General features: G+C 39.0%; 1 protein-coding gene across 4 annotated transcripts in view; it reads right to left on the reverse strand.

The window, feature by feature from the left end:
- Positions 1 to 358: 358 nt before the first annotated feature.
- LOC120790738 (lisH domain-containing protein ARMC9) overlaps positions 359 to 20,082 on the reverse strand; it is a 29,267-nt gene continuing 9,543 nt past the window's right edge. For 2 of the 4 annotated variants that reach the window (XM_040128562.1, XM_040128560.1), the window contains 13 exons: positions 16,882 to 16,972; positions 16,051 to 16,174; positions 15,297 to 15,436; positions 13,923 to 13,999; positions 13,191 to 13,265; positions 12,608 to 12,698; positions 12,191 to 12,243; positions 11,312 to 11,410; positions 10,476 to 10,591; positions 7,720 to 7,889; positions 6,987 to 7,092; positions 4,454 to 4,647; positions 359 to 1,513 (listed from right to left, as the gene is read on the reverse strand). In XM_040128562.1, the coding sequence (XP_039984496.1) occupies positions 1,491 to 1,513; positions 4,454 to 4,647; positions 6,987 to 7,092; positions 7,720 to 7,889; positions 10,476 to 10,591; positions 11,312 to 11,410; positions 12,191 to 12,243; positions 12,608 to 12,698; positions 13,191 to 13,265; positions 13,923 to 13,999; positions 15,297 to 15,436; positions 16,051 to 16,174; positions 16,882 to 16,972 (1,359 nt within the window). In that variant the 3' untranslated portion in view covers positions 359 to 1,490. Of the gene's footprint in view, positions 1,514 to 4,453; positions 4,648 to 6,986; positions 7,093 to 7,719; positions 7,890 to 10,471; positions 10,592 to 11,311; positions 11,411 to 12,190; positions 12,244 to 12,607; positions 12,699 to 13,190; positions 13,266 to 13,922; positions 14,000 to 15,296; positions 15,437 to 16,050; positions 16,175 to 16,881; positions 16,973 to 20,082 lie in introns of those variants that run through there. The other 2 variants (XM_040128561.1, XM_040128563.1) reach the window with 2 other exon arrangements.

Here is a 20,082-nt window from a genome sequence, read left to right on the forward strand (position 1 = left end):
GTTGCAGCTGTCAAGTGAGTTGGCCAGGGTGATGTAGCTTTTAGTGTACAACACGAAATATGGGAGCAGAAATCCCCCTGCTGTGTAACATCCTGGTGAGTTGAACACAAAGAGTTTTTCCTCCGGGCAGCGGAGCACAAAGGCGAGCACACGACATTTTGTGGGCACAATATGCTAACTACTCGCTGGCAGTAATCATGTAAAGGGAGGTGATTTATGATTACAGACCGAGCTGCAGAGGGTAGCGGCAAGCCAATCGGGATGTAGCATGCTTCAACAAAAGTAATCACATTAGGAAATTCAATAATTGTATAGCATGTAATAGGGAATTGATATATATTACACAGCAGAAAACACGTGACATGTCACACATTTATTTAAAACCACTTACAACGATTCAAAACCAATTAATATCAAAATGCATTACAACAAAAATGTAGTAAACATAAAAACACATCACAACATCTGGAGAACAGTTCAAATGTACAATGCCAATTTGCTGGATTTAAGACATTCACACAATTTCAAGTTTTTTTTCAGATGTTCAGGTGGTAGTGTACTGCATATCAATAACAATATGCTGTTTTTAATATAATTTAAAAACTTGCACTAGCCTGACAAGTCATGTCAGGACCTGTGTCATCCTTGTAAACATTTCTGGAGCATAAGTTAAACAAGAGCAGCTACTCTGATATGAGCTAATGTTTTATATTTGTAAAGTAAAGATGGTACAATTATTTATGCATGTGGATGGATATTTTCCACCACGGTCAAAAATCAATATGTACAGTATGCCGTGAAATTCAGAAGATTATAGACTTGTAGAATGAAGATGACAACTTTACAAATGAGGTTTTGTGTCACTGTTCTGTTTTTTTTTTTAAATAGCTGTACAATCAATCCAAACACAAAAAAACTCATTGCCGTGCCTCAAACTACATTAATCAAACTTGGTGATAATCACAGAAAGATTATCGAACATTCTGTCTCCATACCTGATCATATCAGGTTTCCTAAACTCTTAATCCCCATTTACATGTCATTAAAAACAGCTAAAACCATATTGTGCTTAAGTCTGAACACCTCAGCTTGTATCCAGACATAAGTGAGAATATTGAGGAGTTATCAACAAAAAGAGGCATCTCTGGGATGTTGCACGTATTTCAGTGTGCCAACTATCACCTTGATGAGAGAGTGGAGAAACTGAGGGGTTATCTAAGCCTACGAGGCACAGAGGATTGCACGGCTGGGGGTTGTGATTATTGTCTGACCTCATATTACGTTACAGAAGGAAGTCTGTGCTAAAGCCGAAGGGGGGGGGAAGAAAATGCAGAGCCACAATCATTCACATTGTTCCGGCCCCTCCTCTCGCTGCCGATCCTCGACCATCTCTGTTGCCCTGACCCTGATCACAACCTGAGGGGGATGATGTTACAGGAAGCCTGATGCTCCCGGGGAGATAGCGCTACTCCACGGTGACAGCTCCCTCTTCACCTCCTCTTTGACTGGCTGCCTGGAGGAGGAGAGAGAGGAGGGAGTAAAGGAGGGAGAGATGTGGGCTGAGTTGGTTGAGTGAAGAGAAGGTAAAGGGCAGTTAGATTTCAAGATATCAATAAAAAGATCATATCCTCCTGATATCTTTTAAGACATCTAAAAATACTCTGCTCGGAAGAATTATTTGTGGCTGATATGGTTTTTCCACAAAAAACTTCAATGATCTTGTTAAAAGCTCTTAAAAGAATATCTTTTCCAGAATCTATGAGTACGCAAGGTTTTTTGACTTCAAAGGTTTACTTGCTGAACACTCTCCTACTTATTGTATGTGCACTGGAGGCTAGATTTGAGTTCTGTTATTTATAATTCAGGACCTGAATGACAGTGCTAGGAGCTACCGCTGCAGCCCCCCTGCACCTTCTTAACCTCCACATAACAGTGATCTGTCATCTCGTGAAGTCGGTGTTGTCGACATGCTTTGGGTAGAATCATGCAGTTTTTTCCGTCCCCTCAACATGGCGGGGCGGCAGTGGGCTGAGTGGGTGGCCCGATCAGCTACACAAACGCCTCCTCTATCTCTCCTCGGCGGAAAGGAGTGTGTCTGTCAGTCACAGTGGATGCGTTTACCAAATGTAAAGGGGATCTTGCCTCAGCGTGTAGATGGTGTTCCCTCCCTGGAGCCAGACTCCACCAAGTAACAAATATTAGGCATAATATCGCTTGACAGTCAGCAGAAGCTGTATTCAAGTGAAAAGAAACTGAAAAGATGGTTATGGGCTCAAATTCGGATCAATAAGATTTTGAGCTTGTAAAGTGATATTCACTTGTGAATAAAGTCTGAACAAATGTTATCAGCGCTTTTGTGACCATCTGTGTACAGAGACAAAGCAGAAAACTGCGTGTGACAGTGGAGTGCCAGGTACGAATTTTTACTCTGTCTTTACACCTGGATCTGATTGGACAATGACAATCCAATTACAATCCAATTACAAGGCAGAGGGCAGATGATTTTGTCAGCCGAAAGGTGTAGTAGATTTTCAAGATGGACGATGTCGCGGGCTCTTCCGTGACCCAGGTGGGTTTGCACACATACACAGCACATGTTTAACATTATTTTCTTTAGTGTCATTTTTTTTTTTTTTTTTTTTTTTTCCACAACACAAATCTTTTCTACACAATTTTCATGCAGATTTATTTAACAGGTTTTAATGGTTGATTTACAGCTTCTACCTTTATTATTTGTGGACATCACTTTAGAAGCTCAAAATCTTATTGAACATAATTTGAGCCTAAAGATGGTGGCTCAAGAAAAAGCAAATACAAGCAAGAGCTGGCAGGGAGCATAAAAATAAAAGCTATGGATGCTCACATTGAAATTAGACTAGACTTATTTTGTTAGACTTATTTTCATGCCATGTACGTCTGCTTATTGCCCTTCAAGCAGAGCTGTGATGAGTAACTTCCTTATGAATCAATAGATGCCTGACACTTGCCAGACCTCAAAAGAACAAGACACACAGGAGGAGGATCTGGTGGCCTTGAGTGACCATTAGGCGCTATTATAGGCTTTATGGTAAGGGCACCCGATGTAAGAGCCGGAGGTAATCACTCATCAAATGCAATTAAGATGCATGAAAGCATTGGGAGATGTTATCACCTGACTAAGAACCAGAGCATCTGATCAGGCCATCTTCCCTGAAGTGACTCAACTGCTATGTTTCAGATGCACTCTCTGCATTTCAGATGTGAAGTTGACAGCAAATAAATATGGAACCATGGTCCGGCTGGGCTCACTGGTGCCTCTGTTCAACAAAAAGTAACAATTTTATTTTCAGATTTGAGTGAAGGCTGTGTCGTTCTGTTTGCAGAAATTGCCACGTGTTTTGAACGGACTTTAGCAGACTAATTAATTCCCTACTTTTATTTGTTCTAACAGTAACCAGGGACCAGATGAATATGATCATCAAAAATATAAAGCTTCATCTTTTCCTGGTCTTCTTGTAGCCAACAGGATTCATATATCCGACACAGTCTGGTGGTCGAAACAATCAACTCAGACACCTGGCCAGCTACATAAAACTGTACACTCCTGCATCGGAGGGGCATCTGACCAGCCTTATGCTTGTGAGAGCTACCGTATGTCCCAGGTCCATCTTTGTGACTCCTGGTACTCCTGGCACAGTATTTTTGTGGGATTTTGAAGGAGAAAGTCAAGAAGATGACGGGGATAGAAAACACAGTGTTCACGTGCAGCTGAAAAGTCAGCTTTAAGTGCTTAAAAAAAAAAAAAAAGTACAGTAAAATCAGGATAACTATAGCTATTGCACCTGTGAGTGAATTAATAAACAGTGTGAATGAATATGTTTCTAGAGGATCTATGAGGTGCTTTTATTTTTGTCATCTGATAAGCGAGCGGCAAAACAAAAGCTTTGACACAAAGGAATGGCAGATTTTGTTACAGACTTCCAGTTAAAATTGCTGAGATCCCCATGAGCTTAAGGGAAACTGAAGCATGATTTGTCTGAAAATTCCACTGCTAAGTCTACTTTTGTTTTCAGAAAAACTATAAAGTGGACAGCTCTGGTAAAACAAGTTTGTAAGGAAGCAGGAAAACGACAATCCTTAATAAATGTAAAACAGGTGAGGGACAGATTTTATCCATAATACGCACACCTACTGATGGTGGACGAGTTCAATTTGCATGCTGGAAAATGGGATAGGGACTGATAAATAGTTACAGAAAAGTTTCTCACATCTACTCAGACTGCTTAGTTCATCTTGAATTACAACTGAGTGTTTCTAAGCCAGCTTGATTTTCTGAAAAACACTGGACCTCCAGATCGTGGCTGGATATTTTCCAATGTGACTGGCAGAGTAGACAAAGCAACCAGCTGGAGCCAAAATTCGCTAACGCAGGCTGGCAGCCGGCGTCCATTTCCCACCCTTAACATATGCTTACTTCCACTTTGGCGCCCCCCTCCTTCTGCGGAGCTGGCAGAGCCTGGCCTGCTGCTCCGCTGTGGCTCCGACTGGGAAAACTGGGGCGCCAGAGCCAGGCCTCGACCCTGGTGAGCACTGTTCTGGGTGGCTGCTGTGTCAGGTGTACGGGGAATTTTGGGCTGGCTTGCAAATACAGGGATGTAATCACCACTGCTGAGAGGGAAAAGAAGAGGAAGAAGGGGAAGAAATAAATGATTTTTTAAATTTAATTTTTATTACAGCTATTCTAATTTCTCACTTGCTTACAGTTAGAAGGATCATTCAGATAGAGGTCATCCTTATCTGATGAGCTACTCCCTAGCTGTGAGACACTACTCTCATGAACAGATCTCATTTCACAGAAGCTTCCGTAGTACAGAAATCAGCTTCCCATCCTAGACACTTGCTAGCATCCATTTAACTTGTTTCAGTCAATCGCCTCTATTTCTGATGATAGTGTGCCAGACTATCTTGTCGATGCTTCCGAGATACCCAGTAAGGACAGCTATCAGCAGGGTGCGGATTTATTATGTATTGCAACTCTATAATAATCTGATTGTATATAATGTTTTTTTTTTTTTTTTTACTGATTTTTAGTTTAGAGACAATGCAGGTTATTTAAGCTACGAAAGAAACTCAATATCATAAGTGAGATGTTTAAAATGAGACGTAGCTTGTCTTCACTTTTAAGAATCAAGCTACAGATTCCTGAATGGTGAAAACAGATCTTATAGGCATGTTTCAAGAGTCCAATGTTTCTTGCTGAGTGATTCACTAATTATGGTATTTAGTAAGGTGAACCTGAATGCTGTTTGTACTTTGCCATATCATTATTTAAACACATCTTGTGCTTCAGTTTCTTTCCTTCGAACACTGAAATTCAGATAGGGCCAGAGTTTAGATTTGACTCGGGATGGTGCAGCTTGAATCTCCATGAGTGTCATTATCTTCCCTGCGTGTTTTTAATTTCTGTTCAACCTACACAGGTCAGTATCAGTCATACTTAAATAATGCATAAAGCTAATAAGATAATTAAAAACGCTGAGTTAAAACTTTTCACTGGCTCTATTCAAGTGGATGGTATTTTCCATATTTATGTAGTACTAGTATGTATTTACACTTCATAGTTCCATCCATTTATCCAAATTACACAGTAATTTGCAGGTAATTTACATCAGATGATAAAATATCACTGGAACAATTTTTTGTCATGTCTCTGTGACTCTGAGAAACAGGATGAAAGTGAAGAAGTCATATTGGCTCCAACATCGCTGATAACATCTGGTATGACTGAATGTTACAGACTGTAGCTATATAAATATAAATGTGGAGGCTCGACGAGGTTCTACGAACTTGAATGTTAACCCCTTCGGAGCAGCAAAATTAAACTGGTATAACTATTAAATAAATTTACCTTCAGCCCGTATACTCCAACCCATTAAGTCAACAACTTGTTGAGCAACAGGGTGACAAGACTATAGGCTCTAACTGTGATGTGTGGCCAAACCCCTTGGTGTTACCTTGTGTAACTGAACGAGTTTGAAGCAGAGCTTTGCTAAAAAGAACAAAGTGTGCAAATTAACCTAAAAACAAAGGCAAAAATATACATCTGCTCATTTGATATTTGCCAAATTGCTGTGTTGCTAAGATTCTATTCACCTAAATATCAAAGGCTGTCCTGAAATCATCTTCTCACTATAAAAATCTTGTCTCCCAAACTAGGCTGAAATGAGGCTACCGAAGTCAGACTCAGCCAGGCTGCATTGTGTATTACTTTCCTGGGGGACGGGGGGGTGATAACTGAAGACGTTTCCTGGGACTCATTACTGTTGGTGGGATTCAGGAGTCAAGTTCCTTTGGGATTTAAAGGCAAGGAGAAGCAGGGGAGGTTTGATTGAATGGGTGTCTTTGTGGGCACAGCTCGTTTAAACGCATGTCACAGTCTCACACAGAAGCTTGGCAGTGCTGAGTTACCTATCAGTGTCAAACAACACTCTTGCCAAGTCTCTCCACAGACACACACAAATTCACTGACAGGAACCTCCGTTGAGTTATGTCGTTTACGTCTATTTGCATCTTTCCCTGATTTCCTGGTTCAGTTCCTGACTAATGGCACCTAAAAGCTGAAGACTAATTATATTAATGCAGTTTTGTTGTGTCATTGTTGTATTCAAACACTTTCTTATGCTTCTTTTGAAGTCAAACATGTATCTTAGTTGTATACTGTATATCCACCTCTTCTGGTATTTTCTTGTCCCATTACTCACCCTCACTGAATTCAGTGGGTCTAAGAGAATGACAGCTAGCCTGTAGCAGAGAGAGGAAGTTTCTGACTTCCATGTCTTCACCAGGGTGATGGGAAATCACTGTTGATGGTGTGAAACTAATCTAAGTCATTATAATCAAACATAGTTTTTTGCTGAACTTATCAAGACACTCTCTGTTTCCGCCATTAACACACACAGAGCCTCATTACATATTTGTGTGCTGTTAATTTTTGTGTGTCAGTTTACCTGGCAGAGTGTCCATTGTGTTCCTCCCGGGAAAGTGCTTTTGTAGCTTGCCCTTCGTACGGCGCGTCCAACTCTGACTCCTGGGACAACCGCCCACACTCTGAGTCTAAGTATTTGTGTTTTTGTGTGTGATAGAGAGGAAGGAAATATTAGAGATTCATCACACCAATTTTGGATCCATACCAAACTGGCCCGCTTTCAAATTTAAACTAAACTCAAAACTGTAATATAACAATACAGGAGTACTGTTACACACTAACTGTCCGTAACGAACACATGAGCAGCAACCTGATGCCACGCTGACATTTGGAAAGTCAAAATATGTCATTAGCCATTTGGTGCCCATTTTGCTGAGTCTTTATCCCTTCTGCTTTCTGAGGAAGTTGCTGGAGTTTCCTTGCCTGGAAGTGCCTTATGTCCCTTTTGGACAATGGGCATCACATCAAATAAATCAAATATAAACCAAATAAAGAGCAGCAGGTGGAAGGGAAATTAAATTGTTCCACAAATATGCAGCTGATTTCCAGCACGCACAAAGAGTATTAAGTATGAGAAAGCTGACTGCAAACATCTGACGAACAGCACCAGCATTTAGACATGGTCATATCTGCATTATTTTACTCTTCTGAAATTCTACTTCAATCAAATGTTGAAAAGGGATTTTTTTTGTAACTATTAATACGTGTAATTTGGAAGATGTACACAATGCACATAAACACACAGTTCTACCCACCGATGCTGTGACGCAGGGAGTCAGCAGTGCTGGGGTGACTGCCGGAGCGCGTCGGAGGTCTGGAGTTGTATCGGGAAGGAGGCAGGCTTCCTTCCTCACTTTTCTGTCTGCTCAGAGGGTATTCCCTGTCCCTGCTAACCTCACCTCCCTGAGTGCCAGCTCGATAATCCCTGCACATGACACATCTAAAATGACTTGACTTTGTTATGACGAAGATACAAAATAATATAAGATACAAGGTAAAAGAAAAACAATCAATTAAAATGAGTATATAAATACAGTAAATTAAAGATACAAGATACAGATACAAAAGTCAAATCAGCTAAAAAAGGTACAAACAGAAGTTGAATGATTTGTGAGATTAGATTGAGTTTGATACGGTCCAGAGCACCAGTTTGACATAGAAGTGATAAAGGCCTTGTAGATAAACAAATCAATTTGCCTGTCACATCTTTCAGACAAAGAAGACCACCCAACCCTTTCATATAGGATGCAATGATGAGTACTATAAACATACGTACTGCACACTCAAACATGTTTTTTGAGTTGTAAACTAAATGACATGACTGGACTGTGATGGAAAACATCAGTGCTGGTGTTGATATTGACATTTCTTTCCAAAATTATTAAAATTGGCACTTCATTTCATGAAAATGGCTCAACACGCCATCTACTGTTTTAAATTATCCTGAACCTTGCAAGGCCAAGGCTCACACAGAGTCAACCGTTTGAGACTTTTACGCCTTGAAATAAATATATAAAAAGAATGTTAACACCCTCTAATGAGAGGTGGGCGGCCCATCTCCCCCCGCACCGGTCCTTGAGTGGGAGTCTGTGAAACTGCACCTATTTTCAAATATATACTAATCGAGACTCATTCACAGGAGTTGACACATCACCATAATCCATAAAAGAGAGACAAAAGGCTTCAACAACTTTTCTTACAAAGCATACGAAAGTTAGTTCTGTTTCTATACAAAAAAAACAAGATTTTGTTGTAATCTCTTGACAAGACTGTCTATATGATATTTGAATGTGAATTTGTCTCTATCCAAATACTAAGGTATTTATATTCTGTAACTCAATATTGGATCCTTGTACAGTAGAACCATGAAAGTCTTTTTGACCATTACCTCTAGCTCTAGAGAGCAACATAAACTTGGTTGTATGTGCATTCAGCACAAGTTTGAGATTATTAAGTACAGCTTGGAGAACATCAAAAGGAATGCTGCAGGTTTTCCACAGGTAGCTGAGCAGAGTCTGCAATACAACACAATTTAGTATCATCCGTGTACAAATGTGCATGGGAGTTAGTTAAAATTAAATAATGTTAATAATATAAAATGTAAAACCAAGTGGACCTAGAACTGAACCTTGTGGAACACCCTTAATTATCTGTAAAAACTCAGAGCACATAGTTCCCATGTTCACTGACTGCTGCCGATCAGAAAAGTAATTCGGGAACCATGCACAAGCACATGAACTAAAACCAACCTCACTTAAATTATGTAGAAGCAAAGAATGATCAACTCTTTTCAAATGCCTTGGAGAGGTCCACAAAGATGGCAGCACAATGTTTTTTCTCATCCAAGACACTGACTTTGTCATTCACTATAAAAGTGATGGCAGAAACAGTGCTGTGCATAGGCCTGGACCCAGACTCATGTGGGCTCTGAACAGAGTTTGTGGTGAGAAATTCCTTGAGTTGAAAATTTACAAGTGACTCTAGAATTTTAACTAAACAGAACAATTTGGATATTGGTCTATAGTTATTGGATCACTCCTTTCCCCTCCCTTATGCAAGGGGACAACATGAGTAGTTTTCCAAGCTCTGGGAACAACACCAGTAGAAATAAAAAGGTTAAAAATGTGAGTTATTTGCTCAATAATTAGTGGAGCAAAGAGACAAAGAAAAAAAGGATTCAACATAAACATAAAAAATATAGCACAGGTTTTGTAAGAACTTGCATGACAAGGTTCATATTAGTTTACTTTTTTATATCACACCTTAAAACCTTTATCTTAATGGCTTTATTGACCTTCATCACAACATTAACTTTATATATAAAACTGCTATATAAATAAAGATTAGCATTACCCCTGGTTCTCGTTAGTAAATTATAAAACCAGTGTATCAGTTACTTTCTTTGAGTCAATGCTGTCTTATCTCCAGGGGCAGGTCATGTGTAGGAGACTGATCCCTCATTGCTGTAATATCCATTACTCTAAAATAACACTCTCTCTTTTATCCCTGCTGTCTAGCTTACAGTTTGTAATAACAATGACTTGCCTTTCAGTACAAAGCGATACCAGTTCCAGTCACCTCCTGCTGACTCATTCTTTTACCTGAACAATTCCGTCGGGCTTTGTGATGATTAATCGCAAAATGTATTTGAACCGATTCTTGCTTTGACCTACTGCACTACTTTCGATGACTGTAGGAACTTCATTATCCGTGTGGTTGAACAAAGGGGGCAGCACAATCATTGTAAAATTGACCTTTAGGTTGGACTATGAGCTATCTATGCTGTTGTAAATTGATCAGCCGTGAGAGAAAAGAGGCCAGCTGTTTGGTGTCTTTATCTAAATATAGTATTCTGTGGTTCATACTATAGAATGTAAAATTCCCTTGAACAAGAAAGTAAGCCTTGTCCTTCACTAAAACACTCACAGATGCTAAGCATAAGCATGACGGCTAAAGAATGAAGACTAATTTTGACTGTGACATTCCCAGTGTGTGTGTGTGTTTAACTTACACTGCATTGACATTACGATGAGAACTCGGTGTGACTGGCCGTTGTAGGGGCTCATCAACACTTGGTTGCGGCAGAGGGGTAGACTTCCTCTTCACTTTTGCCATGTTGGTCATAATCTACACAACCACAAACACAAGATTCGTAGTATGGTACCCACACAGCCTTGACACAGGGATATTGAGAATGTCAAACGAGCCATATGTCATGGGTTGAACACAGGTCCTGGGTGGAGTAGATAAGACTCCACAAATGGTGACTTTACTGGGATACAAGAAACATTTTCTGATTCACATTTGGAAGCCTCGCTTTCGATTCAAACTCATTACATGGAACATATCAAGCAGAGACAGCCATCTGTATTTGTGGATACTGACATTCTTGGAATAATTATTGGCACTGCAAAATGTGAATTCTTTTTGTCTTTGTTATATTCTTCCCATTAAATAATTAAAAGGGTCATGTTTGCATGTCCTACTTATGCTCCAATGGGACAGAAATACATGCTGTTTCATATGTTGAGCATTTAGGAGCACAATGACATGAAATCTTGCAATTCCCTAGGGGCTCAAATAGAGTGTCTAATGTTCCTGTAGTGTGCACACATACAACACAGTACAAACATTTTCATTTTCCCCTTGTCTCAGGTATTGTTTCCTTTAGCTGCTGCATCTTGAACCAGCAGGAACTGTATAGCAGACACAAAAACCAAACTCTAACAATAGGACTGCAGACTGCCAGCCTTTAAGTGAATAGCAGTCTTATTGTGAGTAAATGATGGTGTTCCCTTAATGCTGTAGAAGCTTCAACTTGTGCATTGTGAGTATATACTCTCTTACTCCCAGGTACTCAGTGGTGAGCAGACTCTCCCCAGACAGTTCCCTGGGCTGCAGTTGGAGAACTTCCTCTTTGTCAAGGTCTGTCTCCATTAAATCTTCCTGTCACAGGATAATGATAATAAATCAGTTACAAATGATGTCATTTGTGGTGGACATACGGTGTGTTTAAGAAAAATCTTAAACATAACAGTACCAAAACACTACCTGATTGTGCAGTGTCAGTAATTCACAATGTTTTTTGTCTGTCTGGATTTGGTGACAGTATGCAGTGAAGGCGTGTTGATCGACTATGCTTACTTTTGGGTGCGTAATTTACTCAGCTATATTTAAAATTAACTAGTTCGCAATATCATTGTTGTGAGTCTATGAAACAGTTCAGACACCAATACAATGCTTGGCACCAATCACAAAGACAAGCAATTCTTATGTGACCACAGGTGGAGTAAGGACACACACACACACACACACACACACACACACACACACACAAACAGACACACAAACAGACACACACACACACACACACACACACACACACACACAGACTCTAGCCATTCCCACTCTAACTTACTACCTTATCTTGTTAACCCACTTTCCCACCAAATCCGATCTGCCAGGCTCATCACCCCCTACACACATATACACAAACACACAGGTGAGAGACACCCAATATCTGTGTCATGTTGAGATTGCCATCTACAGATTTGGGAAAGGTGTCAAATATGAAATATTCTTTTCTGTCACTCTTTTGTTCTTTTGATTTGTTTTTGTTAATATATATTCCTATGGTTCTGCTGAATTTATGTGGAAATGGGCATATACTATGATAGTGACAAGAATCAATTTATCACTGTCTAATCGGTTGAGAGGAGGACTTACATCATTGTCGTCCTCTTCCTCTTCATCGTCTGATTCTTGTCCCTCTTCCTCAGCTGGGTGGAAAACAGCCACAGCCCAAGGATTAAACAAGTCAGTTAAATTTCCACAAAACAACAGCAGCAGGTGTCACATACTGCTTCACTGTGGAATATAATTCCCAAGGCTCATATAGCGTAAATTATAAAAAATAAAAAGTTGTAGTTATTCAATTTCCTGCTATGTAAAGCACCTAACATTAGCTTTGACTAGCAGCACATTACTACTGTTATTAACACCAGCTACCCCAAACCCTAAATTAGTACAATTTTATTAAGCTGTAAAAGTATTTAAAATGTGGATAGGTATACAGTCAGTATATACGGTATGCAAACATATTAATTAAATATCTATTGTAACAGTAAATTTGACTTCACGCACCTGAGTTCAGCTGTTTAATGATGAACTCGATCTGTCTGTTGAGGTCTGGGTTCCCCTCTTTGCTGTAGCAGCGAAGAATCTCCTCCACACTCTACACATGTCAGGGAAATGCATGTCACACAGCAGAAAGACAAATGCAAGGGTTGTTTTCCTAGTTAGCTTCCAAATCAAAATCAGTGACTCGATATTCAAAAGCAATCTACACTAACATTTAGCTGCAGGCAAAAGTGCTCATTTCAGGACATGCAAGTAATGTATTGTAACTGTGCTGTATGGTCCTCAATAACATAATGATCAACGATGTCTGAAGCATGCCTCATCCACACTCTCCTGCAGCTCCAAATGTCATAGCATGAAGAATAATTACATTTCATTTTTGAGTCAGTCTGAAGCACTGACATATATATACAACCCACTGACTCATCAGTATCTGGGTACAGTTACTGTGTCTTATGCCTGTGAGCACCTGTTGGTTACCCTTCAAACACCGTCTGTGTGATGACGTGAAGGGAAACAAATGCCGAGCGATACACAAACTGCGTCTGTTTCCTCAAAGCAGGTGAAGACATTTCTGCTGTCTCACCATCTCTTTCGCCTCCTGTCTCACAGAGGGAACACACAGGATACTGTACAGGGCTCCATTCACATATGGTCGAATCTGTGGAAAGCAAAGTGACACAGACACAAAAACATAAACTCTATTTTTAAGGTCTCAGGCCACATGGTAACAGCTTGTATGAACACACAGAAACTAGAAATCATGGATACATAGGGGAAAGAATGTTTATACAATAGATCTGAATACCAGAATCTATTTTTATGACCTGGATGCTAACATAGACCTACGGTAACTGTAGTAGTCAAAAAGATAAAAGCAATAGTGATGCTGCAACAGCATGACAACAGAAGTTGTTGATAACGTCAGAGAAAAATGAATGAAGACAGTGTTGTTTAGGTTTTATAGATTTTCTTAGTCAGAGCTCACTTCATTCATAACCTTAGTTTTATGGCAAGCCTGGATGCCAGAAGGTGCATTCAACAATTCAAACAGTAATTAAGTTAGAAAAGTGAGAATTCATGTATTTATGTGAATGCTTTAAGTTGCCCACATTTGTGTTTACATTTTAGTCTCCATTTAGTGCTGCTGAATGCTCCCAGCTGCACATCTGTTGTTTTCGAAATGTGTGCATATGCCCTATACTGCCTGTGTCTATATGTGTGTTATCCATGTTTTACACTCTCTCTGAGTGTGTGACTATTATGTACATTGTGGATGTAACATCTGTGTGCAAGTGTTGACGGATGTTTGTATCACCTCGTGGTTCTCATGTCCAAGGAGGTCAGTCAGAACCTTTAGTACATGCTTGGCGTTCTCTGCACACTTCCTTTTTCCTGTACAAAGACAGCCGTCCAACACACACACACAGACACACAAACATACACAAATGCTTCAATATAACAACCCAAAAGTCTTATCTACTTATTCTACAATGCAACTTTTTTGTTTGTTTAAAATAGGATAACCTTTCATTCAGATTAATGATTAATTGATCGAACCCAATATTTATTTTATTTTCTTTTGCATTTCATCTTTCTGTGTGTAAAATAGTAATACCACTGATAAATGAAATGCAGTGCAGTATCTTACTGTGGCATTTCTATAAAAAGCAGGCCCCAGGCAGCTGAGACAAAAATGAAGTAAGTACTGAGAAAGAAAGTACACTCTAGATATGCTATAAAAAAAGAAATAAGTAACAAGCTGTAAAGGCTAAAATTTTGTATTGAATTCAACAAGCACAATAATTGCCTTTGCTCTGCCCATAACAAAATCATCCAAAAGAAACAAAGTTAGACTGAGAGTCTATGCGGCTTTAAAAGAGATAAAATTGATTTACAGTGACATCACAGACTTTTAATATGCGCAGATTTCTTTAAAATTTTTCTTGAGTGCACTTCATGAAAGTTGTGATATAGAATTGAAGGGGCCATCCAAATGCTGGACTATAGGAGTAGTATGTTGGATAAAAGTTGTGCGACCTGTTCGAATGAATACTTTTACAATTTGGGACATACACTTATTCATTTTCTGGTGGAGAGCTAGACTAGAGAACCGATGCCACTATCGTGTGTTGAATATAACAGGCAACCGCCAGTAGCCGGTTAGATTATCTTAGCCTAAAGACAGGAAATGGAGGGAAATAGGAGCCTGGCTCTGTCAAATGGTGATAAAACGTCTACCAGCATCTTTAAAGCTCACTAATTAACATGTTATACCCTGGACTATTTCTTGGCTAGGACCGGTAATTTCCTGGAGTCTGATGGTTGACTGGCAACTACTCATTGCCAAACAAACAGTCTCAAATTGTCAAACTATCCCTTTAATTTTAATGCAATTGTATTGAAACCCACATTGGCCTGTACCTCGCCCTGTGTGCATTCCCCAAAATTATTAATTGTCAAATGTGGATGAAGATACATTGTTTATAATTCTGATCAATTGTGATCTTTTTCAATACTCACCGTTTTTTTTTTTTCTATTGATCAACTATAAACAAGTCACATCAAATGTACTTTGAAATAAACTATATTTGAAATATACATGAATACGTGCACGGGGGTTAAGGGATCTCAGAAGGGTTTGGGGTATGCTATTATTCAAGCTTTGTTTCTACCTGTGCCCCGCCTTTACCTTTCATTCGCAGACACAGGTTCATAAGCAGAGCTGCAGAATACTCCAGAGTGTAGTCAGTCAGGGAGTCGGAGTCTTGCAGCTCATCCACCAGCCAGCCTATTAGATCGTCTGCTATCATGGCCGTCTGCTGGCTCCTCCTACCAAGACATGATGATATATGATCAATTAAAATCAAATTAAACACAAATATTTGTGCTACTCATCAGGATATAAATTTTGGTTGATGCCTTAGAAAAAAAATAACTTAAAAAAGGTGTAAATTTCCTTATGTCTCATCACATTTTAAGAGACGATGTAGTTATGAATTAGGCTGTTTGAATTACACATTAAAGATTTTCAAATGCATATTTCCATTTGATTTCAATAATCTGTTCCTTCTTCTAGGTAACACCTTTAGGTTCCTAATATCATGTTAATGTAGGTTTATCATGATTCTCGGTCATCTACAAGTCCAAATAATGAGAAATTTGTTCTCTGATTGACTGTTACATGTAGTCTCCAAACATGCACACTCAATTGAAAATGTATTTTAACCTACCCTGAGTAAGACTTAAAAACACTAAATTCCATTCATGTCAACTTGTCATTAAGACTGTCTCCTGACCGATTGTTCACTACAAAAATTAATATGTAATCTGGTTTATAAACATGCCACTTAGTTTACCTCAGGCTAAGGGTGATGACTGGTTGCCCTCTAAGGAAACTGGAAAGGCAAGAGTTTTATAAATACACTGGTCGTTTTAAAATGTACCTGAGGCTGAGTTTCTGCAGGGCCACTAGCACATTCTCTCTGGTCACAGAGTCTTTTCCCTCCTTCTTGAGTGCCTCTGTCAGAAGTTTCAGAAGAGTGGGTATTTGGGAGAGGTAAACTCGACCTGTAACCACCACAACATGGAATTATAATCAAAAGGCAAGGTAAGGACTTACTGACATTTTTAAAGCCGCACTGGACAACATCATGCTCTATAAAAATACACCCGTTTTCTCCTTCTTCAACAATGAAAAGACATCAATTTCGTAATTCATTTTAGGTACCACTGTGAACACTAGTGAGGACTATACAACAGAATTATATCCTCAGGAAAAGCGAAGCTGACTGGACTCACCAATGATGGGTAAACCTGATGCAAATGTTAGCAATGTCACATTGCATGTTTTCTGAGTATTCAAGTTCCTTTTCGAATTTCATCAAGCCGTTTCCCTCTTCCACATCAGGCTCATTCTGACAAGACGCTCCAGTGATGCAATAACTTCAACTTTTACTTGTTGTTGAGAATGAATGTTAACTAATTACCTTCTCACAAAATATTCTTAACACAGCCACTTAATACATAATAGTAACTCATCTGTCTCAGCACAAATGATGTCTGTCTTTACAACGCTGTCTCTTTACAAGATGTCCTCCATAGTTACTGGCATGCTGCTGCGGAGGATCATTAGTCGTTTTTATGATATGATAAAGACCATTTAGGTCTTCCAGGAATCTACGGTACATGTCTTCAAATGCATCAAGTTAGACAATGACTCATTTTACAAAGAAATAACGATGATTAACCAAATGTAATAGCAGTTGAGCACTTACCCTCTGCAAGGGAAGCAAATGCATTGATGAGACGAGCCATGTATTGGCGGACAATCTCGTTCTTCGACCTCATTAAATGAAGCACAGTTTTCTAGGAAAACACAAAATGTAGAGTAGATTGAAAATTATATCTAGTGCTTATAGGCAAAATTAGTTGTATCTTATTGGTACTCTGGACAAAATTACCATTACTCATGAACAGGCCTAACAAGTGCTGCTGATAAATTCCAAACAACAGCTGTTGGTAAATAATTATACCGTAGCTAATGTTGCCAAAATAGCCAATTCTTTTTATATAGCAAATATAGAGAATGTCATACCACGGCATTGCACTGCATTGGTATTTTATGAACATCCAGCAATACCCTCATTGTGCCTTTGCTGGGCTGTTTGTTCCTTTATCCAGAAATGAAAGTGCATTGATGAAACTTTGAATGAAGCATGTTAGCTTTATCATTCATTTCTAGTTCTAGTGGTATGGCATCACCTCACCTGACTCAGTTTCTACTTTGATATATGCAGTATGTACTTTTCCCTTTGTTATAGTTCAGAGATTTTGATTGGAGCTATATTTAAACATTGTTATGATATGTACTCTACACTGCATCAGTCACATACCAGGTGATAAGCTTGAAATTAGGCACCATTTAAGTTGCACAGTCCAAACACAATCAATTATTGAAAAAAATGAATGCAACATGATAGTAATGTAAATGTGAAATGAAGCCGGTGTGTTTGTAATGAGGAACAAATGCACAGAACTGTCTTTTACACATAAGTGAGGGCAGAAAGTGAACGAACGCAGCCTTTACACTGTGTAGGCACCGTTCACATTAAGAGCTATTTTGGTTGTTTTTGCTTTTACACCTCAGACCTTATGTTTATTCTCTCATTTTCACACGATCAACCTTTCATATTGTTTTTTTCCTACAGGTGGTTGGTTTAAGTTTGGTTTTTCAGGTGCTAGTAGCAGCCACTACTGGCTCAGTTCTATGGCTTTTGCTGCTTAACTGACATCTTTACATTCACCAATTTGGCAGATCTGCAACCAAGCAGGTATTGACATCTTTTATCTACACCCCGCATACCCTTGTTAGAGCATTATCTGTAGGTACCCGATTTATTATAGCTGTTTAATTATTGTTAATTTGTGGTTTAGTAGAATTTAGTTCTAGGATCAGCTTACTGCTAAGCAAGCCAGCCACTATACTGCCTGACTGGATCTAATGTGTTGCTAATACAACAATTGAAGTAACTGTGTATTAGCTAACTGCTGTGTGGTTGTTTTTGCATTTCACTCTTGTTATTTTTACCCTTTTGGACTTTATGTGTATGTTGACTAGATTAATTACTGCATTGTTCTTCCTATGCTGACTTAATGTTGACCTTTCACTGGTCATACTTTGTTTCTTTGTAGCAAGAAGCACAATGTAATTAAATTGACTACTAGTCTGTATTTTTGTACAGTCCAGTTTTCTTGTTACTGTACTAACTAATTTTTACACCACCTTTGGTCTAACTGTTGTTTATGGAATCTCATGTCTTTTGATTTCGTATTCAATATGATTTTAGGGTTCAATACTGTTCTCAACATTTCACAGTTGCTTCCAGTAAAAACCCCAAAGGCCCTCTGCTGTCCTCAACTTTTATTGAAAGTGTGTTTAGCGTGCTGCAAAGCTGTGCTCCGGCACACGTAGTGAGGGTAGAAGGGGCAGCATGATGTTCATTTGTCAGTAGGAATTTTTGAACAAAAGTCAGGTAACTGAATGAAAGGCTAAGGATGTCCTAAATTAAAGTTGGAAAGGGAACAAAGATGAGTCCTTAAGAATCCCCCCACACAGTTTTATGGAGCTGGCCTGATCAAACCGATTGGGGCATGATGGTGATGTAAGACCCATCGCACTGGAGGGAACTCACTACTCAAGAGTCATTTAGGCTTTTGGCCATTGTCAAACACAGAACATTTATGGTTGTGATTTGATTACAAGAAACTGACACCCTACCACCGTTATTGTGGCTCTCTACAGTAAATGGCCCTAGTGTCATTCAGGGGGGGCTTGGAGCACCATGGCAAGTACATAGACAAAGAACCCATCTGTGAGGTGAGGATCGTTTACTCTTCTGTAAAAAGGATTATCTTTAACATGGCGCCCCACGGCTAAAGGCTAGGTGAAGGGAATGTGAAAAGAAACTAGAAGAAGATAAAAAAAAACAATAAAGTGTGTAAGAATGACATGTGGTCCTAAGACTCCTGAAAGCCTTTTGAGAGGGCGAAATTTGGAATATAATGTTTCCCTCTCTGGCCTTTGTTAAGTAAAAAGGAGAAATTGCTTGAGAATGCTACTCAATCTGAAGCTGGAAACTTTTCATAATAAGTCTCCAGTCAAATTAAATGGAATGAAATAACATACTTAAATAGATAATATTTTGGGAAATCAGGTGTTAATCTGGATTAATTGCCAAGACAATGATTAGGAAAGTCACAGTAAGGTAAGAGTTACTCTAACTATGTATGACTTAACTATAGCACACATATCATATCAATTTGTCCTATCGATCTTGAGTTCATCAAGATTTTAGAATGTGCTGATGAAAAAGGCATTGTTAGTACCAAAAAGATTTTAAAATAGTGTGAAACTACTGTCAAAGCAGTTTCATGTCTGATTATGATAATGATCACACAACAGTCACATGTGGGTGTATTTACAGTGAAAAGTTTGAATCCTTTTCTTTTTAAAATAATACATATCAAAGTTTAAAGGGATAACATATAATTTGTACAGCATCCTAAAAGGATATGGGTGATATCTGAGGTGCTATGTCCAGTTTGTCTCCAGTCTATGCGCTTCACCCATGTTGAAGCATCAAGTTGATAGTGAGAAACAAACCTGTGTGCACCAAGCAAAGGTGCCAATTCACAGGCTCAGACCCGCATGAAATTAGAGCCTTGGGATTAATTACACGGTGTGGCCAATAGGGAGGAAGTTATTTTTTCATTTTGGCTCTGATGGTTGCATGAAATATAGTCTGAGCTTGGAGATGTGGGGGAAAAATCTAAATAAAAATAAAATCTTTCATGATAATGGAAAATCGTAGCCACATTCAGTTTATATCAGAAGTCATTTTAGGATATACCTGCTTTAGAAATTGATTTGTAGTCATAGTACACACACACACACACACACACACACACACACACAC

This window comes from Xiphias gladius, chromosome 6, assembly GCF_016859285.1.
Source record: "Xiphias gladius isolate SHS-SW01 ecotype Sanya breed wild chromosome 6, ASM1685928v1, whole genome shotgun sequence".
NCBI classification, from domain to species: Eukaryota; Metazoa; Chordata; class Actinopteri; order Istiophoriformes; family Xiphiidae; genus Xiphias; species Xiphias gladius.